The 17,905-nt window shown below is 40.0% G+C and overlaps 1 protein-coding gene across 1 annotated transcript in view; it reads left to right on the forward strand.

The window, feature by feature from the left end:
* The window catches only part of QSER1 (glutamine and serine rich 1), a 368,580-nt gene extending 350,894 nt beyond the window's left edge, over positions 1-17,686 (forward strand). The window contains exon 13 of the mRNA XM_053720408.1: positions 14,091-17,686. Within this exon, the coding sequence (XP_053576383.1) occupies positions 14,091-14,231 (141 nt within the window). The 3' untranslated portion in view covers positions 14,232-17,686. The remainder of the gene's footprint in view (positions 1-14,090) is intronic.
* The last annotated feature ends 219 nt before the right edge of the window (positions 17,687-17,905 follow it).

Here is a 17,905-nt window from a genome sequence, read left to right on the forward strand (position 1 = left end):
TGGGAGTGATCCATCCAGTTCCGCGGACGGAACAAGGACAGGGGTTTTATTCAAATCTGTTTGTGGTTCCCAAAAAAGAGGGAACCTTCAGACCAATTTTGGATTTAAAGATCTTAAACAAATTCCTCAGAGTTCCGTCATTCAAGATGGAAACTATTCGAACCATTTTACCCATGATCCAAGAGGGTCAGTACATGACCACAGTGGACTTAAAGGATGCCTACCTTCACATTCCGATTCACAAGAATCATCATCAGTTCCTGAGGTTTGCCTTTCTAGACAGGCATTACCAATTTGTAGCTCTTCCATTCGGGTTGGCTACAGCCCCAAGAATTTTTACAAAGGCTCACTTCTGGCGGTCCTAAGACCGCAAGGCATAGCGGTGGCTCCTTACCTGGATGACATCCTGATACAGGCGTCAAGCTTTCAAATTACCAAATCTCATACAGAGATAGTTCTGGCATTCCTGAGGTCGTATGGGTGGAAAGTGAACGAAGAAAAGAGTTCTCTATCTCCTCTCACAAGGGTTTCCTTCCTAGGGACTCTAATAGATTCTGTAGAAATGAAAATTTACCTGACGGAGTCCAGGTTATCAAAACTTCTAAATGCTTGCCGTGTTCTTCACTCCATTCCGCGCCCCACGGTGGCTCACTGCATGGAAGTAATCGGCTTAATAGTAGCGGCGATGGACATAGTGCCATTCGCGCGCCTGCATCTCAGACCGCTGCAATTATGCATGCTCAGTCAGTGGAATGGGGATTACACAGATTTGTCCCCTCTAGTAAATCTGGATCAGGAAACCAGAGATTCTCTTCTCTGGTGGTTATCTCGGGCCCATCTGTCCAAGGGTATGATCTTTCGCAGACCAGATTGGACAATTGTAACAACAGATGCCACCCTTCTAGGTTGGGGTGCAGTCTGGAACTCCCTGAAGGCTCAGGGTTCATGGACTCAGGAGGAGAAACTCCTCCCAATAAATATTCTGGAGTTAAAAGCAATATTCAATGCTCTTCTGGCTTGGCCTCAGCTAGCAACACTGAGGTTCATCAGATTTCAGTCGGACAACATCACGACTGTGGCTTACATCAACCATCAAGGGGGAACCAGGAGTTCCCTAGCGATGTTAGAAGTCTCAAAGATAATTCGCTGGGCAGAGACTCACTCTTGCCACCTGTCAGCGATCCAGATCCCAGGTGTAGAGAACTGGGAGGCGGATTTTCTAAGTCGTCAGACTTTTCATCCGGGGAAATGGGAACTCCATCCGGAGGTTTTTTCTCAAATGGTTCTCCGTTGGGGCAAACCAGAATTGGATCTCATGGCGTCTCGCCAGAACGCCAAGCTTCCTTGTTACGGTTCCAGGTCCAGGGACCCAGAAGCGGCACTGATAGATGCTCTAGCAGCGCCTTGGTTCTTCAACCTGGCTTATGTGTTTCCACCGTTTCCTCTGCTCCTTCGTCTGATTGCCAAAATCAAACAGGAAAGAGCATCAGTGATATTGATAGCGCCTGCGTGGCCACGCAGGACCTGGTATGCAGACCTAGTGGACATGTCATCCTTTCCACCATGGACTCTGCCTCTGAGACAAGACCTTCTAATACAAGGTCCTTTCAATCATCCGAATCTACTTTCTCTGAGACTGACTGCATGGAGATTGAACGCTTGATCCTATCAAAGCGTGGCTTCTCCGAGTCAGTAATTGATACCTTAATACAGGCACGAAAGCCTGTCACCAGGAAAATTTACCACAAGATATGGCGTAAATATCTTCATTGGTGTGAATCCAAGAATTACTCATGGAGTAGGGTTAGGATTCCTAGGATATTGTCCTTCCTCCAAGAGGGTTTGGACAAAAGATTATCAGCTAGTTCTTTAAAGGGACAGATTTCTGCTCTGTCTATTCTTTTACACAAGCGTCTGGCAGAAGTTCCAGACGTTCAGGCATTTTGTCAGGCTTTAGTTAGAATTAAGCCTGTGTTTAAACCTGTTGCTCCTCCATGGAGCTTAAACTTGGTTCTTAAAGTTCTTCAAGGGGTTCCGTTTGAACCCCTTCATTCTATTGATATCAAACTTCTTTCATGGAAAGTTCTTTTTCTGATGGCTATTTCCTCGGCTCGAAGAGTCTCGGAGTTATCTGCCTTACATTGTGATTCTCCTTATCTGATCTTTCATTCAGATAAAGTTGTTCTGCGTACAAAACCTGGGTTTTTACCTAAGGTGGTTTCTAACAAGAATATCAATCAAGAGATTGTTGTTCCATCATTGTGTCCTAATCCTTCTTCAAAGAAGGAACGTCTTTTGCATAATCTAGACGTAGGCCGTGCCTTGAAGTTTTACTTACAGGCTACTAAAGATTTTCGCCAAACATCTAACCTGTTTGTTGTTTACTCTGGACAGAGGAGAGGTCAGAAGGCCTCGGCAACCTCTCTTTCTTTTTGGCTTCGGAGTATAATCCGTTTAGCCTATGAGACTGCTGGACAGCCTCCTGAAAGGATTACAGCTCATTCTACTAGAGCTGTGGCTTCCACCTGGGCCTTTAAAAATGAGGCCTCTGTTGAACAGATTTGCAAGGCTGCAACTTGGTCTTCGCTTCATACTTTTTCCAAATTTTACAAATTTGATACTTTTGCTTCTTCGGAGGCTGTTTTTGGGAGAAAGGTTCTACAGGCAGTGGTTCCTTCCGTTTAAGTTCCTGCCTTGTCCCTCCCATCATCCGTGTACTTTAGCTTTGGTATTGGTATCCCACAAGTAATGGATGATCCGTGGACTGGATACACTTAACAAGAGAAAACATAATTTATGGTTACCTGATAAATTTATTTCTCTTGTAGTGTATCCAGTCCACGGCCCGCCCTGTCCTTTTCAGGCAGGTCTAAATTTTAATTAAACTTCAGTCACCACTGCACCCTATGGTTTCTCCTTTCTCGGCTTGTTTCGGTCGAATGACTGGATATGGCAGTGAGGGGAGGAGCTATATAGCAGCTCTGCTGTGGGTGATCCTCTTGCAACTTCCTGTTGGGAAGGAGAATATCCCACAAGTAATGGATGATCCGTGGACTGGATACACTACAAGAGAAATAAATTTATCAGGTAAGCATAAATTATGTTTTTGTCCCTTGCACTGGAACTGATGCTTTCTAAGTTTAAAATAATTGGGGGGGGGGGGGTTTAAGGGAAAAAAAAGCACTGAGGCGGTTTGTGTTCTTTTGCAAGGGTGTTAAAGGGACAGGAAACCCCAAAATTTTCTTTCAGGATTTGGATAGAGCACTGGTTTTCAAACCGGTCCTCAGGCCTCCTAACTTTTTTTAAAGATATACAGTTGTGCTCATAGTTCAGTATTGAACTGCTCTTTGTTCCCCTCCTCCCATTTACTTCCTGTGCAGCTGTTGCTGGCAATTGGAGGATATACGGTTGCCCGTCAATATATAAATCCCAGCTCCAGTTGTATCTTTAGTTCTTGAGAAAGTCCCGTCGCACGGGACAAAACGCGTAGAACGTAGCTTTGTGTACATTCTATTTATCGCCCAGTGAAGCCACCGTAGGTCCTCGTGTGCAGTGAGCTCAGCACTTGGTACTGAGCTGAGGGTGTGAGGAGGTGTGTCCCTGACGCAGCGGCTGGAGAGATCGAAGTACCCGCTGTTACACTCACTGAAATTGGACGTTTTTAAATAACGAATGGGCCTTTTGATGATCCATAACATTACAGCTGGATCCTAGCCATACGTGTATGAGGGACAACTTTAATTATGATGTGCCTGTTTTTATTTGAACTCTTGTGAGTATAATATCTTGTGTGTTTCACCTGAATAAATATATCTACACTTGAATCGCGTCCTGCACTTCTCTCCTTTCATCCTATTCTAGTTGTGCTCATAAGTTTACATACCCTGGCAGAATTTAATTTCTTGGCCATTTTTCAGAGAATATAAATAACACAAAAACTTTTCTTTCACTCCTGGTTAGTGTTTGGCTGATGCCATTTATTATCAATCAACTGTGTTTACTCTTTTTAAATCATAAGGACAAAAGAAACTACCTAAATGACCCTGATAAAAAGTTTACATACCCCAGTTCTTAAAGGGCCACTGTAAGTAAATATTTTATATGCCTGTTACTAACTAACTACCCCAAATACGCTTTTTATCAATAGCATTTCATTAACATATCTCTACCGTATATCAGAAATCTTGTCTGCAAATGTAATTGTTTTCCAAACCCACTCCGTGGGTATTCTTTGCTCTGTACCAATCCGTTTACAATACCTAGGTTTCAAAATGGAGCTTTAAACACAAAGTTATTGGTTTAAGTATTTTGAACATGCAGTGTTGAAAATAGTGGGCAGGATAACGTGACATCATCGGCGAATAAAATATATAACTTTTAGAACGTTATGAAACTTCGTTTTGGAGAAAATATAGGTCAGTAGGTTTTAATTAATGTTTATTAACTTTAATATGTTAGTTGTTTAGCTTAAAAATTATAACAGAAAGTAATCCTTTAATACCGTGTATTGCCCCCTTTAACATCAATGACAGCTTGAAGTAGTTTGTGGTATTTGTGGATAAGGCTCTCTATTCTTTTCAGATGGTAAAGCTGCCCATTCTTCCTGGCAAAAAGCCTCCAGTTCCTGTAAATTCTTGGGCTGTCTTGCATGAACTGCACGTTTGAGATCTCCCCAGAGTGGCTCAATGATATTGAGGTCAGGAGACTGAGATGTCCACTCCAGAACCTTCACTTTATTCTGCTGTAGCCAATGACAGGTCGATTTGGATCATTGTCATGTTGGAATGTCCAAGTACGTCCCATGCGCAGCTTCCGGGCTGATGAATGCAAATTTTCCTCCACTATTTTTTTATTTAATACTGCATTCATCTTGCCATCAATTCCGACCAAATTTCCTGTGCCTTTGTAGCTCACACATCCCCAAACCATCAGCGATCCACCTTCGTGTTTCAAAGTAGGAATGGTGTACCTTTCATCATAGGCCTTGTTGACTCCTCTCCAAATGTAGCGTTTATGGTTGTGGCCAAATAGCTCAATTTTAGTCTCATCACTCCAAATGACAGAAGGTTTGAGGCTTGTCTCTGTGTTTGGCGTATTGTAAGCTGGATACTTTCTGGCATTTGTGTAGTAATGGCTTTCTTCTGGCGACTCGACCATGCAGCCCATCTTTCTTCAAGTGCCTCCTTATTGTGCATCTTGAAACAGCCACACCACATGTTTTCAGAGAGTCCTGTATTTCACCTGAAGTTATTTGTGGGGTTTTCTTTGCATCCCAAACAATTTTCCTGGCAGTTGTGGCTGAAATTTTAGTTGGTCTACCTGACCGTGGTTTGGTTTCATCAGAATCCCTCATTTTCCACTTCTTGATTAGAGTTTGAACTACTGATTGGCATTCTCAATTCCTTGGATATCTCTTTATATCCCTTTCCTGTTTTATACAGTTCAACTACCTTTTCCTGCAGATCCGTTGACAATTCTTTTGCTTTCCCCATGACTCAGAATCCAGAAACGTCAGCGCAGCACTGGATGAAAGATGCAAGGGTCTGTCAGGAGTCCAGAAACTCATTGACCTTTTACACACACACACTAATTACAAGAAAACAGATCACAGGTGAGGATGGTTACCTTTAATAGCCATTCAAACCCCTTTGTGTCAACTTGTGTGCATGTTATCAGGCCAAAATCACCAGGGTATGTAAACTTTTGATCAGGGTCATTTGGGTAGTTTCTGTTGTCATTATGATTGAAAAAGAGTAAACATAGTTAATTGATAATAAATGGCTTCAGCCAAACACGAACCATGAGTGAAAGAAAAGTTTTTGTGTTGTTATTCATATTCTTTGAAAAGAGGCAAAGAAATCATAAATTCTGCCAGGGTATGTAAACTTATGAGCACAACTGTATAAGCAGGAGGACAGGTGAAATAATCAGCTAGTTAGTAAACTTGGTTATTAACCTGCTTTCAGCCAAGACAATCCTTAAAATCTTGCCTTTTAGGGATACCTGAGGACAGGTTTGAAAACCAGTGGGTTAGAGCATACAATGTTAAACAACTTTAAAATTGACTTTTATTATCAAATGTGCTTCTTTCTCTTGTTATCCTTTGCTGAAGGAACAGCATGCACTACTGACAGCTAGCTGAACACATCTAGTAAGTCAATCACAAGAGACAAATGTGTGCAGGCACCAATCAGCAGCTAACTCCCACTAGTGTAGGATATGTGCATATATTGTTTTCAACAAAGGATAGCAAGAGAATGAAGCACATTTAAAAATAGTAGTGAATTTAGAAGTCTTAAAATTACCTGCTCTATCTGAATCATGCAACTTTAATTTTGACATTCCTATCGCTTTAATGTAAGTTCTTTACATTAACTATTTTAAAGGGTTGCCCAACTTAAAGGGACAGTATACACCCATTTCATATAACTGCATGTAATAAATACTACTATAAAGAATAAGATGCACAAATACTGATATAAAAATCCAGTATAAAACTGTTTATAAACTTACTTAGAAGCTCTGTTTGGCTCTGTTGAAAGTTAGCTGGAAAGCCCACTGCAAGTGGGAAATAAGATACTCCCCCTCCCCCTTCTTTTGCATATGAAAAGACCCTTTACACAAACAGGAGCAAGCTGGAGTAGGTATCTGACGGTATTCTCCTAAAACTTTGGGGCTTGGTTACTCTGAAAATCAGAGCAATGTTATTTAAAAATAAGCAAAGCTATACATTTTTAAAAAAAAACTTTATGGGCTATATAAATAGATCTACAAAACATTTATGCAAATAAAAAATGAGTGTATAATGTCCCTTTAAGCCCAGGGACCATAATGCAGTTCTCCAGTACTCATTTTTCATATAACATTACTCTATTACCTGTCTTAGATTACAATAAGGCTCAATTCATTGTCCTCTGGAAGTGTCTGTATTTAGGTCATTTTGTGATTTATCGTGCTGAAGAATTAATTACTTTGGATTTATATTGACATGCACATTTTTCTTCAGTAGCAATAAAAAGTCAAATTATTAGGGACCTAGGTCTACCTCCTGGTTAATTAATGTGTACTCATTTAAAAATCATATTTTGGATCTCTTGTAGGATTTGTATTATCCTTCTCAATGACCAATCTACCAGAATGGGTTGATGGCTCAATTCTATCACGCTTGATGGGATTACTTCTATTAGAAGCTGCATTTTTGGGCTGTAACATAATCCTTGTTTCCCTAAGGGAGAAATGGTCTTTTTATTTAGAGTAGTGTTTTATTTATGATGCTTCAGTTAGTGCAGTAGCGCACTACATGTAATTCAATGGCGCGATTGAGCTCACTGTGATTAGACAGTAGTGAGCATGTGACGAGCTGCTTGAAAAAGCAGCCGCTCTGAAGAGGACGGATTCACAGTAGAAGCAAGCATACTTTAGGAGGACATATGCATTTAACATGTAAAAATAAATCATAAGGCTATCGTCATGTTACATAATTCTGCACATCATGCTGTAAGAGAGAGGTACTAAAATGTGAATTTTACAATACACTGTCCATTTAATTACAGTTTAAAATCAACGGCAACTACTAGATTAACATTTGAGCTGTCCAAGAAGGGCTATTTTCTTTATTTCCAAAACAAAAATTAAAGGGACATGAAACTCAAACATTTTCTTTCATGATTTAGGTAGAACATACAATTTTAAACAACTTTCCAATTCACTTCTATTATTTAATTTGCTTCCTTCTCTTGTTATCCTTTGCTGAAAGTTTGATCTAGGAAAGCTCAGGAGCAGCAAATAATCTTGGTTCTAGTTGCTGATTGGTGGTTGCATATATTTACAGATTGTCATTGGCTCACCCATGTGTTCTGTTAGAAACCAGTAGTGTATTGCTGCTCCTTCAACAAACAATACCAAGAGAATGAAGAAAATTTGATAATTGAAGTAAACTGGAAAGTTGTTTAAAATTGTATTTTCTACCTAAATCATGAAAGAAAATGTTTGGGTTTCATGTCCCTTTAAGTACACTTGCTTTCATTCTTTTGCTTTTTCTATCATTCCTCGGATATGATAAAGTTTTAGGTTATTACCCAAATCTGGTTCAGAATGCTGCTCCATGTTTAGATAGAAAATGTAATTGTTCTTTTCCAGATTATACATAAAAATATATTTAAATAGCAAATAAGAACCAAAAGGCACATTGAGTCTGCCCATATTTTATTACAACGTGTACGTTGTTTTAAATATTGGGGTAACTTTAAGCCTACCCCAGGGATTCTTGAACTCCCCTACATTTATTCCTGGCTCCTCCACGGTGGAGGTTTGGAGGCCAGAGTGAAATTACCAGGATCAGTACATGCAAGATGCAGAATGTTGTTGCATCAGTTTAGCCAAACCTTTTTGTGGTTCTTACTCCGAGACCATGGAAAATTGACCTTGATTTTCTTTATCAACTGTATCTCATTGAACTGAACATATTTGTAAAATTATGGTGTCGATGGAAACAACCACATGGATCTCATCTCTTAACTATATCGGTAGGCTTTAAAAGCTGTTTTCTGGAAACTTGTTTTTTTTTTGTGGGATATTAATCATTCCCACTAGTAACTTAGGGCATATTCTTTAAGAAAGAGTTTTCTAAGCCAAGACTACACAGTACTTTGTACATTCCCTAAACTATATAGTTAAACATCAATTAGTGATATTTACAAGGTAAATTCCTTTAACTGGCCTGTTGCGTTCACTTTTCTATAGAGCAGGATATTATTTCCTTAAAGGGACATGAAATCCAAAATATTTCTTTCATGATTTAGATAGAACATACGATTTCATTCAGCTTTTTATTTTACTTGTATTATCTATTTTACTTTGTTCCTTTAGTATCCTTTTTTTAAAACTATACCTAGGTAGGCTTAGAAGCTGGAAGCTAGCTGCTAATTGCTGGCTGCACATATGACTCTTGTCATTGGCTTACTAATGTGTTCAGCTTGAGTGCAGTAGTGCATTGCTGCTCCTTCAACAAAGGATACCAAGAAGCTAATTTGTAACCAAAGAAAATAGTATGCTCTATCTTAACCATGAAAGAAAAAAATTGAGTTTCATGTCACTTTAAATACCTGGAATGATCCACTCAAGTGTTTGAATGTCAGGTTCAGGCAGCTATTGCAAGACCACTAAGGTATTTATAGCTAAGCTTAACTCCCAGGTCCTAACATTTCTGCGCATTGTGCGGTGCATACCTAGTGTATTCGTCTGTTTGCTTTGCTGCCATACTCCACTTATTCTACTGCTTGCAAAAATGACATTTGTAAAGAAGAGGGTGGTAAAAAGGCAAAATGACTGGTTTTAGGAATATTTCACCTTGCAGGTAAGAAAATACGCTATTCAGTAAGAACCAGACGAAATGGTAGTTTCTCCAACATAGGTGTGTCCGGTCCACGGCGTCATCCTTACTTGTGGGATATTCTCTTCCCCAACAGGAAATGGCAAAGAGCCCAGCAAAGCTGGTCACATGATCCCTCCTAGGCTCCGCCTACCCCAGTCATTCTCTTTGCCGTTGTACAGGCAACATCTCCACGGAGATGGCTTAGAGTTTTTTAGTGTTTAACTGTAGTTTTTCATTATTCAATCTGAGGGGGCCAGGGAGGTTTTGTCTGAGGGAGAAATTACTGATTTAGGGAACATTTCTCAGCAGGCTGAATCTGATGTGATTACATTTAAATTTAAATTGGAACATCTCCGCATTTTGCTTAAGGAGGTATTATCCACTCTGGATGATTGTGAAAATTTAGTCATCCCAGAGAAACTATGTAAAATGGACAAGTTCCTAGAGGTGCCGGGGCTCCCAGAAGCTTTTCCTATACCCAAGCGGGTGGCGGACATTGTTAATAAAGAATGGGAAAGGCCCGGTATTCCTTTCGTCCCTCCCCCCATATTTAAAAAATTGTTTCCTATGGTCGACCCCAGAAAGGACTTATGGCAGTCAGTCCCCAAGGTCGAGGGAGCGGTTTCTACTTTAAACAAACGCACCACTATTCCAATAGAGGATAGTTGTGCTTTCAAAGATCCTATGGATAAAAAATTAGAAGGTTTGCTTAAAAAGATGTTTGTTCAGCAGGGTTACCTTCTACAACCCATTTCATGCATTGTCCCTGTCACTACTGCCGCATATTTCTGGTTTGATGAACTGCTTAAGGTGCTCGATAGTGACTCTCCTCCTTATGAGGAGATTATGGACAGAATCAATGCTCTCAAATTGGCTAATTCTTTCACTCTAGACGCCTCTTTGCAATTGGCTAAGTTAGCGGCTAAGAACTCTGGGTTTGCTATTGTGGCGCGCAGAGCGCTTTGGTTGAAATCTTGGTCGGCTGATGCGTCTTCCAAGAACAAGCTACTAAACATTCCTTTCAAGGGGAAAACGTTGTTTGGTCCTGACTTGAAAGAGATTATCTCTGATATCACTGGGGGTAAGGGCCACGCCCTTCCTCAGGATCGGCCTTTCAAGGCAAAAAATAGACCTAATTTTCGTCCCTTTCGTAAAAACGGACCAGCCCAAGGTGCTACGTCCTCTAAGCAAGAGGGTAATACTTCTCAGGCCAAGCCAGCTTGGAGACCAATGCAAGGCTGGAACAAGGGAAAGCAGGCCAAGAAACCTGCCACTGCTACCAAGACAGCATGAAATATTGGCCCCCGATCCGGGACCGGATCTGGTGGGGGGCAGACTCTCTCTCTTCGCTCAGGCTTGGGCAAGAGATGTTCTGGATCCTTGGGCGCTAGAAATAGTCTCCCAGGGTTATCTTCTGGAATTCAAGGGACTTCCCCCAAGGGGGAGGTTCCACAGGTCTCAGTTGTCTTCAGACCACATAAAAAGACAGGCGTTCTTACATTGTGTAGAAGACCTGTTAAAAATGGGAGTGATTCATCCTGTTCCATTAAGAGAACAAGGGATGGGGTTCTACTCCAATCTGTTCATAGTTCCCAAAAAAGAGGGAACGTTCAGACCAATCCTAGATCTCAAGATCTTAAACAAATTTCTCAAGGTCCCATCGTTCAAGATGGAAACCATTCGAACTATCCTTCCTTCCATCCAGGAAGGTCAATTCATGACCACGGTGGATTTAAAGGATGCGTATCTACATATTCCTATCCACAAGGAACATCATCGGTTCCTAAGGTTTGCATTCCTGGACAAACATTACCAGTTCGTGGCGCTTCCTTTCGGATTAGCCACTGCTCCAAGGATTTTCACAAAGGTACTAGGGTCCCTTCTAGCGGTGCTAAGACCAAGGGGCATTGCAGTAGTACCTTACCTGGACGACATTCTGATTCAAGCGTCGTCCCTTCCTCAAGCAAAGGCTCACACGGACATTGTTCTGGCCTTTCTCAGATCTCACGGCTGGAAAGTGAACGTGGAAAAGAGTTCTCTATCCCCGTCAACAAGGGTTCCCTTCTTGGGAACAATTATAGACTCCTTAGAAATGAGGATCTTTCTAACAGAGGCCAGAAAAACAAAGCTTCTGGACTCTTGTCGGATACTTCATTCCGTTCCTCTTCCTTCCATAGCTCAGTGCATGGAAGTGATCGGTTTGATGGTGGCGGCGATGGACATAGTTCCTTTTGCGCGCATTCATCTAAGACCATTACAACTGTGCATGCTCAGTCAGTGGAATGGGGACTATACAGACTTGTCTCCCGAAGATACAAGTAAATCAGAGGACCAGAGACTCACTCCGTTGGTGGCTGTCCCTGGACAATCTGTCTCAAGGGATGATGTTCCACAGACCAGAGTGGGTCATTGTCACGACCGACGCCAGTCTGATAGGCTGGGGCGCGGTCTGGGGATCCCTGAAAGCTCAGGGTCTTTGGTCTCGGGAAGAATCTCTTCTACCGATAAATATTCTGGAACTGAGAGCGATATTCAATGCTCTCCAGGCCTGGCCCCAGCTTGCGAGGACCAGGTTCATACGGTTTCAATCAGACAACATGACGACTGTTGCATACATCAACCATCAGGGGGGAACAAGAAGTTCCCTAGCGATGGAAGAAGTAACCAAAATTATTCTTTGGGCGGAGTCTCACTCCTGCCACCTGTCTGCTATCCACATCCCAGGAGTGGAAAATTGGGAAGCGGATTTTCTGAGTCGGCAGACATTGCATCCGGGGGAGTGGGAACTCCATCCGGAAATCTTTGCCCAAGTCACTCACCTGTGGGGCATTCCAGACATGGATCTGATGGCCTCTCGTCAGAACTTCAAAGTTCCTTGCTACGGGGCCAGATCCAGGGATCCCAAGGCGGCTCTAGTGGATGCACTAGTAGCACCTTGGACCTTCAAACTAGCTTATGTGTTCCCGCCATTTCCTCTCATCCCCAGGCTGATAGCCAGGATCAAGCAGGAGAGGGCGTCGGTGATCTTGATAGCTCCTGCGTGGCCACGCAGGACTTGGTATGCAGATCTGGTGAATATGTCATCGGCTCCACCTTGGAAGCTACCTTTGAGACGAGACCTTCTTGTTCAGGGTCCGTTCGAACATCCGAATCTGGTTTCACTCCAGCTGACTGCTTGGAGATTGAACGCTTGATTTTATCGAAGCGAGGATTCTCAGATTCTGTTATCGATACTCTTGTTCAGGCCAGAAAGCCTGTGACTAGAAAGATTTACCACAAAATTTGGAAAAAATATATCTGTTGGTGTGAATCTAAAGGATTCCCTTGGGACAAGGTTAAGATTCCTAGGATTCTATCCTTCCTTCAAGAAGGATTGGACAAAGGATTATCTGCTAGTTCCCTGAAGGGACAGATTTCTGCCTTGTCGGTATTACTTCACAAAAAGCTGGCAGCTGTGCCAGATGTTCAAGCCTTTGTTCAGGCTCTGGTTAGAATCAAGCCTGTTTACAAACCTTTGACTCCTCCTTGGAGTCTCAATTTAGTTCTTTCAGTTCTTCAGGGGGTTCCGTTTGAACCCTTACATTCCGTTGATATTAAGTTATTATCTTGGAAAGTTTTGTTTTTAGTTGCGATTTCTTCTGCTAGAAGAGTCTCAGAATTATCTGCTCTGCAGTGTTCTCCTCCTTATCTGGTGTTCCATGCAGATAAGGTGGTTTTACGTACTAAACCTGGTTTTCTTCCAAAAGTTGTTTCTAACAAAAACATTAACCAGGAGATTATCGTACCTTCTCTGTGTCCAAAACCAGTTTCAAAGAAGGAACGTTTGTTGCACAATTTGGATGTTGTTCGCGCTCTAAAATTCTATTTAGATGCTACAAAGGATTTTAGACAAACATCTTCCTTGTTTGTTGTTTATTCAGGTAAAAGGAGAGGTCAAAAAGCAACTTCTACCTCTCTCTCTCTTTGGATTAAAAGCATCATCAGATTGGCTTACGAGACTGCCGGACGGCAGCCTCCCGAAAGAATCACAGCTCATTCCACTAGGGCTGTGGCTTCCACATGGGCCTTCAAGAACGAGGCTTCTGTTGATCAGATATGTAGGGCAGCGACTTGGTCTTCACTGCACACTTTTACCAAATTTTACAAGTTTGATACTTTTGCTTCTTCTGAGGCTATTTTTGGGAGAAAGGTTTTGCAAGCCGTGGTGCCTTCCATTTAGGTGACCTGATTTGCTCCCTCCCTTCATCCGTGTCCTAAAGCTTTGGTATTGGTTCCCACAAGTAAGGATGACGCCGTGGACCGGACACACCTATGTTGGAGAAAACAGAATTTATGTTTACCTGATAAATTTCTTTCTCCAACGGTGTGTCCGGTCCACGGCCCGCCCTGGTTTTTTTAATCAGGTCTGATATTTTATTTTCTTTAACTACAGTCACCACGGTACCATATGGTTTCTCCTATGCAAATATTCCTCCTTAACGTCGGTCGAATGACTGGGGTAGGCGGAGCCTAGGAGGGATCATGTGACCAGCTTTGCTGGGCTCTTTGCCATTTCCTGTTGGGGAAGAGAATATCCCACAAGTAAGGATGACGCCGTGGACCGGACACACCGTTGGAGAAAGAAATTTATCAGGTAAACATAAATTCTGTTTTTTCCGTTGTCATTATGCACACACTCTCTGTTTGTGGGTACTTACTATCTGATGCTTTATTCTAGGTATCATCTGTACAGAAAGCAAACCGAGACATGAAACAAGAAGAACTTATCCATCAATGTCTGAAAAACATGAAATGGGTGGAGGACCTCTTTGAAAAATTTGGTGAACTTTTAAGCCGAGTGCAACAGACAAGTTCTTAGGTCCAAACCTTGGCCAGCTCTCCTTACAGTATATCCCCTGACAGCACTAACATACTGGAAGAAGAAGCTAAAGACTCAGATCACCTCTAACAAGCCAGGCTGTTATCTTCTGTAGACACTGCTATTGAGAGTGCAGATTCAAGTTCTGCATCTGAAGAAGCTGTGCTGGCAACTATACAAGCCCAGTTATCGCATGGGCTTTAAGCAGCACGTTTTACCCTGGCCATTTTGTTTCTTTCTATTTTGTAAACTATTGGGTAATGCTTTATTTTTATTTTATTCTTTTTTTTATTTTCCGCAAAATGATACAGCATGCACTAAATATAGAATGACTTTCTTTACGACTATAACGATAACACTTAAAATGCTTTCCTACAGTTTCCTTTCTCTGCCTTTGTATAAACTTCCAAACCCCATGCAAGGTTTCAGGTGGAGGTACAAGAATAATATTTACATTTTTAATGGTCAGACCACCACATTTAGATTATTGTACATTTTGTAAAACAAAGTAGAGAGGACATTACCTATGATAACCATCGTGATTAAAAATCGTAGAAATTCTAATGCTTTATTGAATCATTTTACAGTTTATTGTTCAGGAAACTGGACATGGAGTTGGTGCAATCCTATGACTGCTTTTTGTGTCAAATTATATTATAATGAAAAAAAATATTACCGTAACTATTTTCCCTGTTCTGAAGAAAACTATTTTCCTTTATACTGTGTGTTTCTTTAAAAAAAATCATTTGTACATTTTATCTCACTAATAGTTGTATTTTTCACAGAGAAAATATTGTGGTTTAAAATTATGTTTAATGGATCTTTGTAATACACGTTCCATTGTTTTCAGTGAATCCTGATCATTTATATGTTGATTTCACATTGTATGCAATATATCTTAAGCTAGGCTTTTCCCCTAGATGTTCGCTACAGTGTTAACCAGCAAATGCATAGCAGGTTACTTTAGTTTTTATACGTAACTCTGTTAGACACTGCAACCATTTTCTGATCCTTGGAAATAAATCCCTTACTAAACCTGCATTTGTTCAACTGAGAGTCGTCTAGAGAAACTTTTGCAGTCTTTCCATTTCAGAGAGTTTATCCATATATCATTTTCATTTGTTGTTCTAAATGTTGTTTTTTTAATGGGAGTGTTGAATGTTTAATAGTTTAAATAAATCAAAAATTCTAATTATCGTCATGCACCCCATTCCCACCACGCATCATTGGCCCAAGTCCAGGAGACATGGGCTAATCAAATGAGAGAGGATGCATTGTAAACAATGTATTTATTTTATTTTGCACATTGATATTAAAGCCATATATGCCTTTGCATTGGCATAGACAGACCACCCTGCAGATGTTAGTGTTATTGGGTCTTCTTAAAGGGACAGTACACTATAAAATTGTTTTTTCATTAATGTATTTTCAATGACTTGTTATACCAGCTGCAAAGTATAAAATATTTGAGAAATTTCATTTTCAGGTGGATTTGTGTATATGAAGTAGCTGGTTTTGTGCTTTGAAACCACAGCCTATTACAATTGGTTGAACCTAAAGGTAATATCAGATCTCCTTATGTTAAAAGATAAGGAAGCAGGTCTGTGTACACAGTTATATTTGTCTGGAACACCAAAGCTCAATACATGGAATGAACAATGGAAAATGATAATGTTATTACTTAACTACCTTGCACCCCACTGAGAGTGTAACTTCTTCTGCTGGCTGTGTTTACTTAGGCGTGTCAATAGCGTATACTCCAATATCGAAACTTTCAGTATAGGTGGCTATACCACAGGCTAAATCAGCTCCAGTTAAGGAGCTACTTGTAAACTATTTAATACACTCTAGCAGGTAAAATTGGATCATTGGGAATAATTTGAAGGGGAGAACATTTTTGGGTGAACTGTCCCTTTAATTTAAGAATATGCGTTGCTTGTTTGTGATGCAAATTTGCTTTATTGTCTGATCTACTTTCTAAAGAAACTAGTCAGAAATTCAATAAGATCCATTCTCTTGATGATGCAAACTGTTTAGTTGCCAGATATAAGAATTTTGACTTTCACATTGTTGATGTTTCAGAACAGGTATGTCACAGACCTAAAACAACCTGATAATGAAGCAATACTACATCATAAAAGCAACAGCTTTGTACACTTGGTCTTGTGTCACATGTTTTATAGAACATAGAAGTCATTTATGGTTGGTTTCTGCCCATGGTTTAAGCCATATTCCTTAAAAGTAGATAGATTAATCAGTATTTGGCCCATAACTTGTGCAAGCCCAGTTGATAATTTATTGATTTGGCCATGATATATGTAATACTGTAATAGCAATGCTGTAACATCAGCCTTGTGTTCTTTGTTGAGATATTGCACTAGCTAGTAGGTAACTCACAACCTAAATTTGTTTATTTCCTTTAAATAAAAGGCGACTATATAATCCAGCATTGAATTCCTGGTTTGCACACCAGTCTGCCATTTTATATTTAACATAGTGCCACAAACCCTTCACTGCTGAAAGGGAGACTACAATGTATTATAACTACACAATTAATTTACTATAGCCAAAAGACTTGCCAAATGTACTGTAATGCTAAAATCCTGCCTAAAATCCACAAATATATATATACTTGCTATGCTAGTAACACGCATTTTATTAGATTAATATCTTCACAAGTTAAAAACATTGCAGTTACATACTTTACATAGTCGCTTGTTTATTTCAATAACAGGCTAGATAAGCCCAGTGAACTTTATTTAACATTAACAAATTAGCTTTCTAAGATGTACAAATAATGTGTTTAAATATACGGCATATATTGTATATGTTTTCAATGCATCTTCATGCTTTAGAAACATTCATTTTTGGCAGTCTCCAGTGGGATAACAAAATCACATCTGTGTCCAAGACTTATATATATCTTATGTGGTGAATAGTGTCGCTACAGGTGTATAAACAAAACTGTTCGCTCTGCCTGTATTACATTTATCAAAGCTTATAAATAGTCATTTATGTCACAGGATATCACAACCTGTGCCAGCAGTCTGAATTAAGAGTTTCTGAATCATGTAAAAAAAAAGGTGTATTAATAATTTTATTTGTACACAACATTTAGTGATTGTTTTGCTTTATCATTTATATTTTGCATTCATATTTGGTTTGTGACAATCTAGCTATTTTGTTATAGCACAATCTTTTAAAACATTTTATTGTTATCTTTGAGCCTTTGTGGGTCCTTTTTTTTTTTTTCTTATCCATCATTATTTATATAATCTATTTCATTAAATTCCAATGTTCCTCCCAGTTCCTATTACATTTCTCATTCAGCTCACTTTTTTTTCCCCTCTCCTCTAATTTCAAAAATAACATTGTTATCCTTACAGAAAGGGGATTTGTAAACTCCTCATTTTCAATGTTTGTATGCACCACAAATATACACATTATCAAACCCGCATGAGCGTTTGGTGTTTTTAATTAGTCGTAAAACCACATCACCTGTCATCAGTCACCTTTAAAATAAAAGTGGATTCCATATAGATCAGCTTTGAAACATCAGGTAACCTTTATAAATGTAACCCCTTAAAACTTTTTTTATTTATTTATATACCTCTTGATTTTCTCCAGATCTGACATTTTCTATTAAATTTAAGTTGCACAAGAAACTATCTGCA

Source organism: Bombina bombina, chromosome 7 (assembly GCF_027579735.1).
Source record: "Bombina bombina isolate aBomBom1 chromosome 7, aBomBom1.pri, whole genome shotgun sequence".
Classification (NCBI taxonomy): domain Eukaryota; kingdom Metazoa; phylum Chordata; class Amphibia; order Anura; family Bombinatoridae; genus Bombina; species Bombina bombina.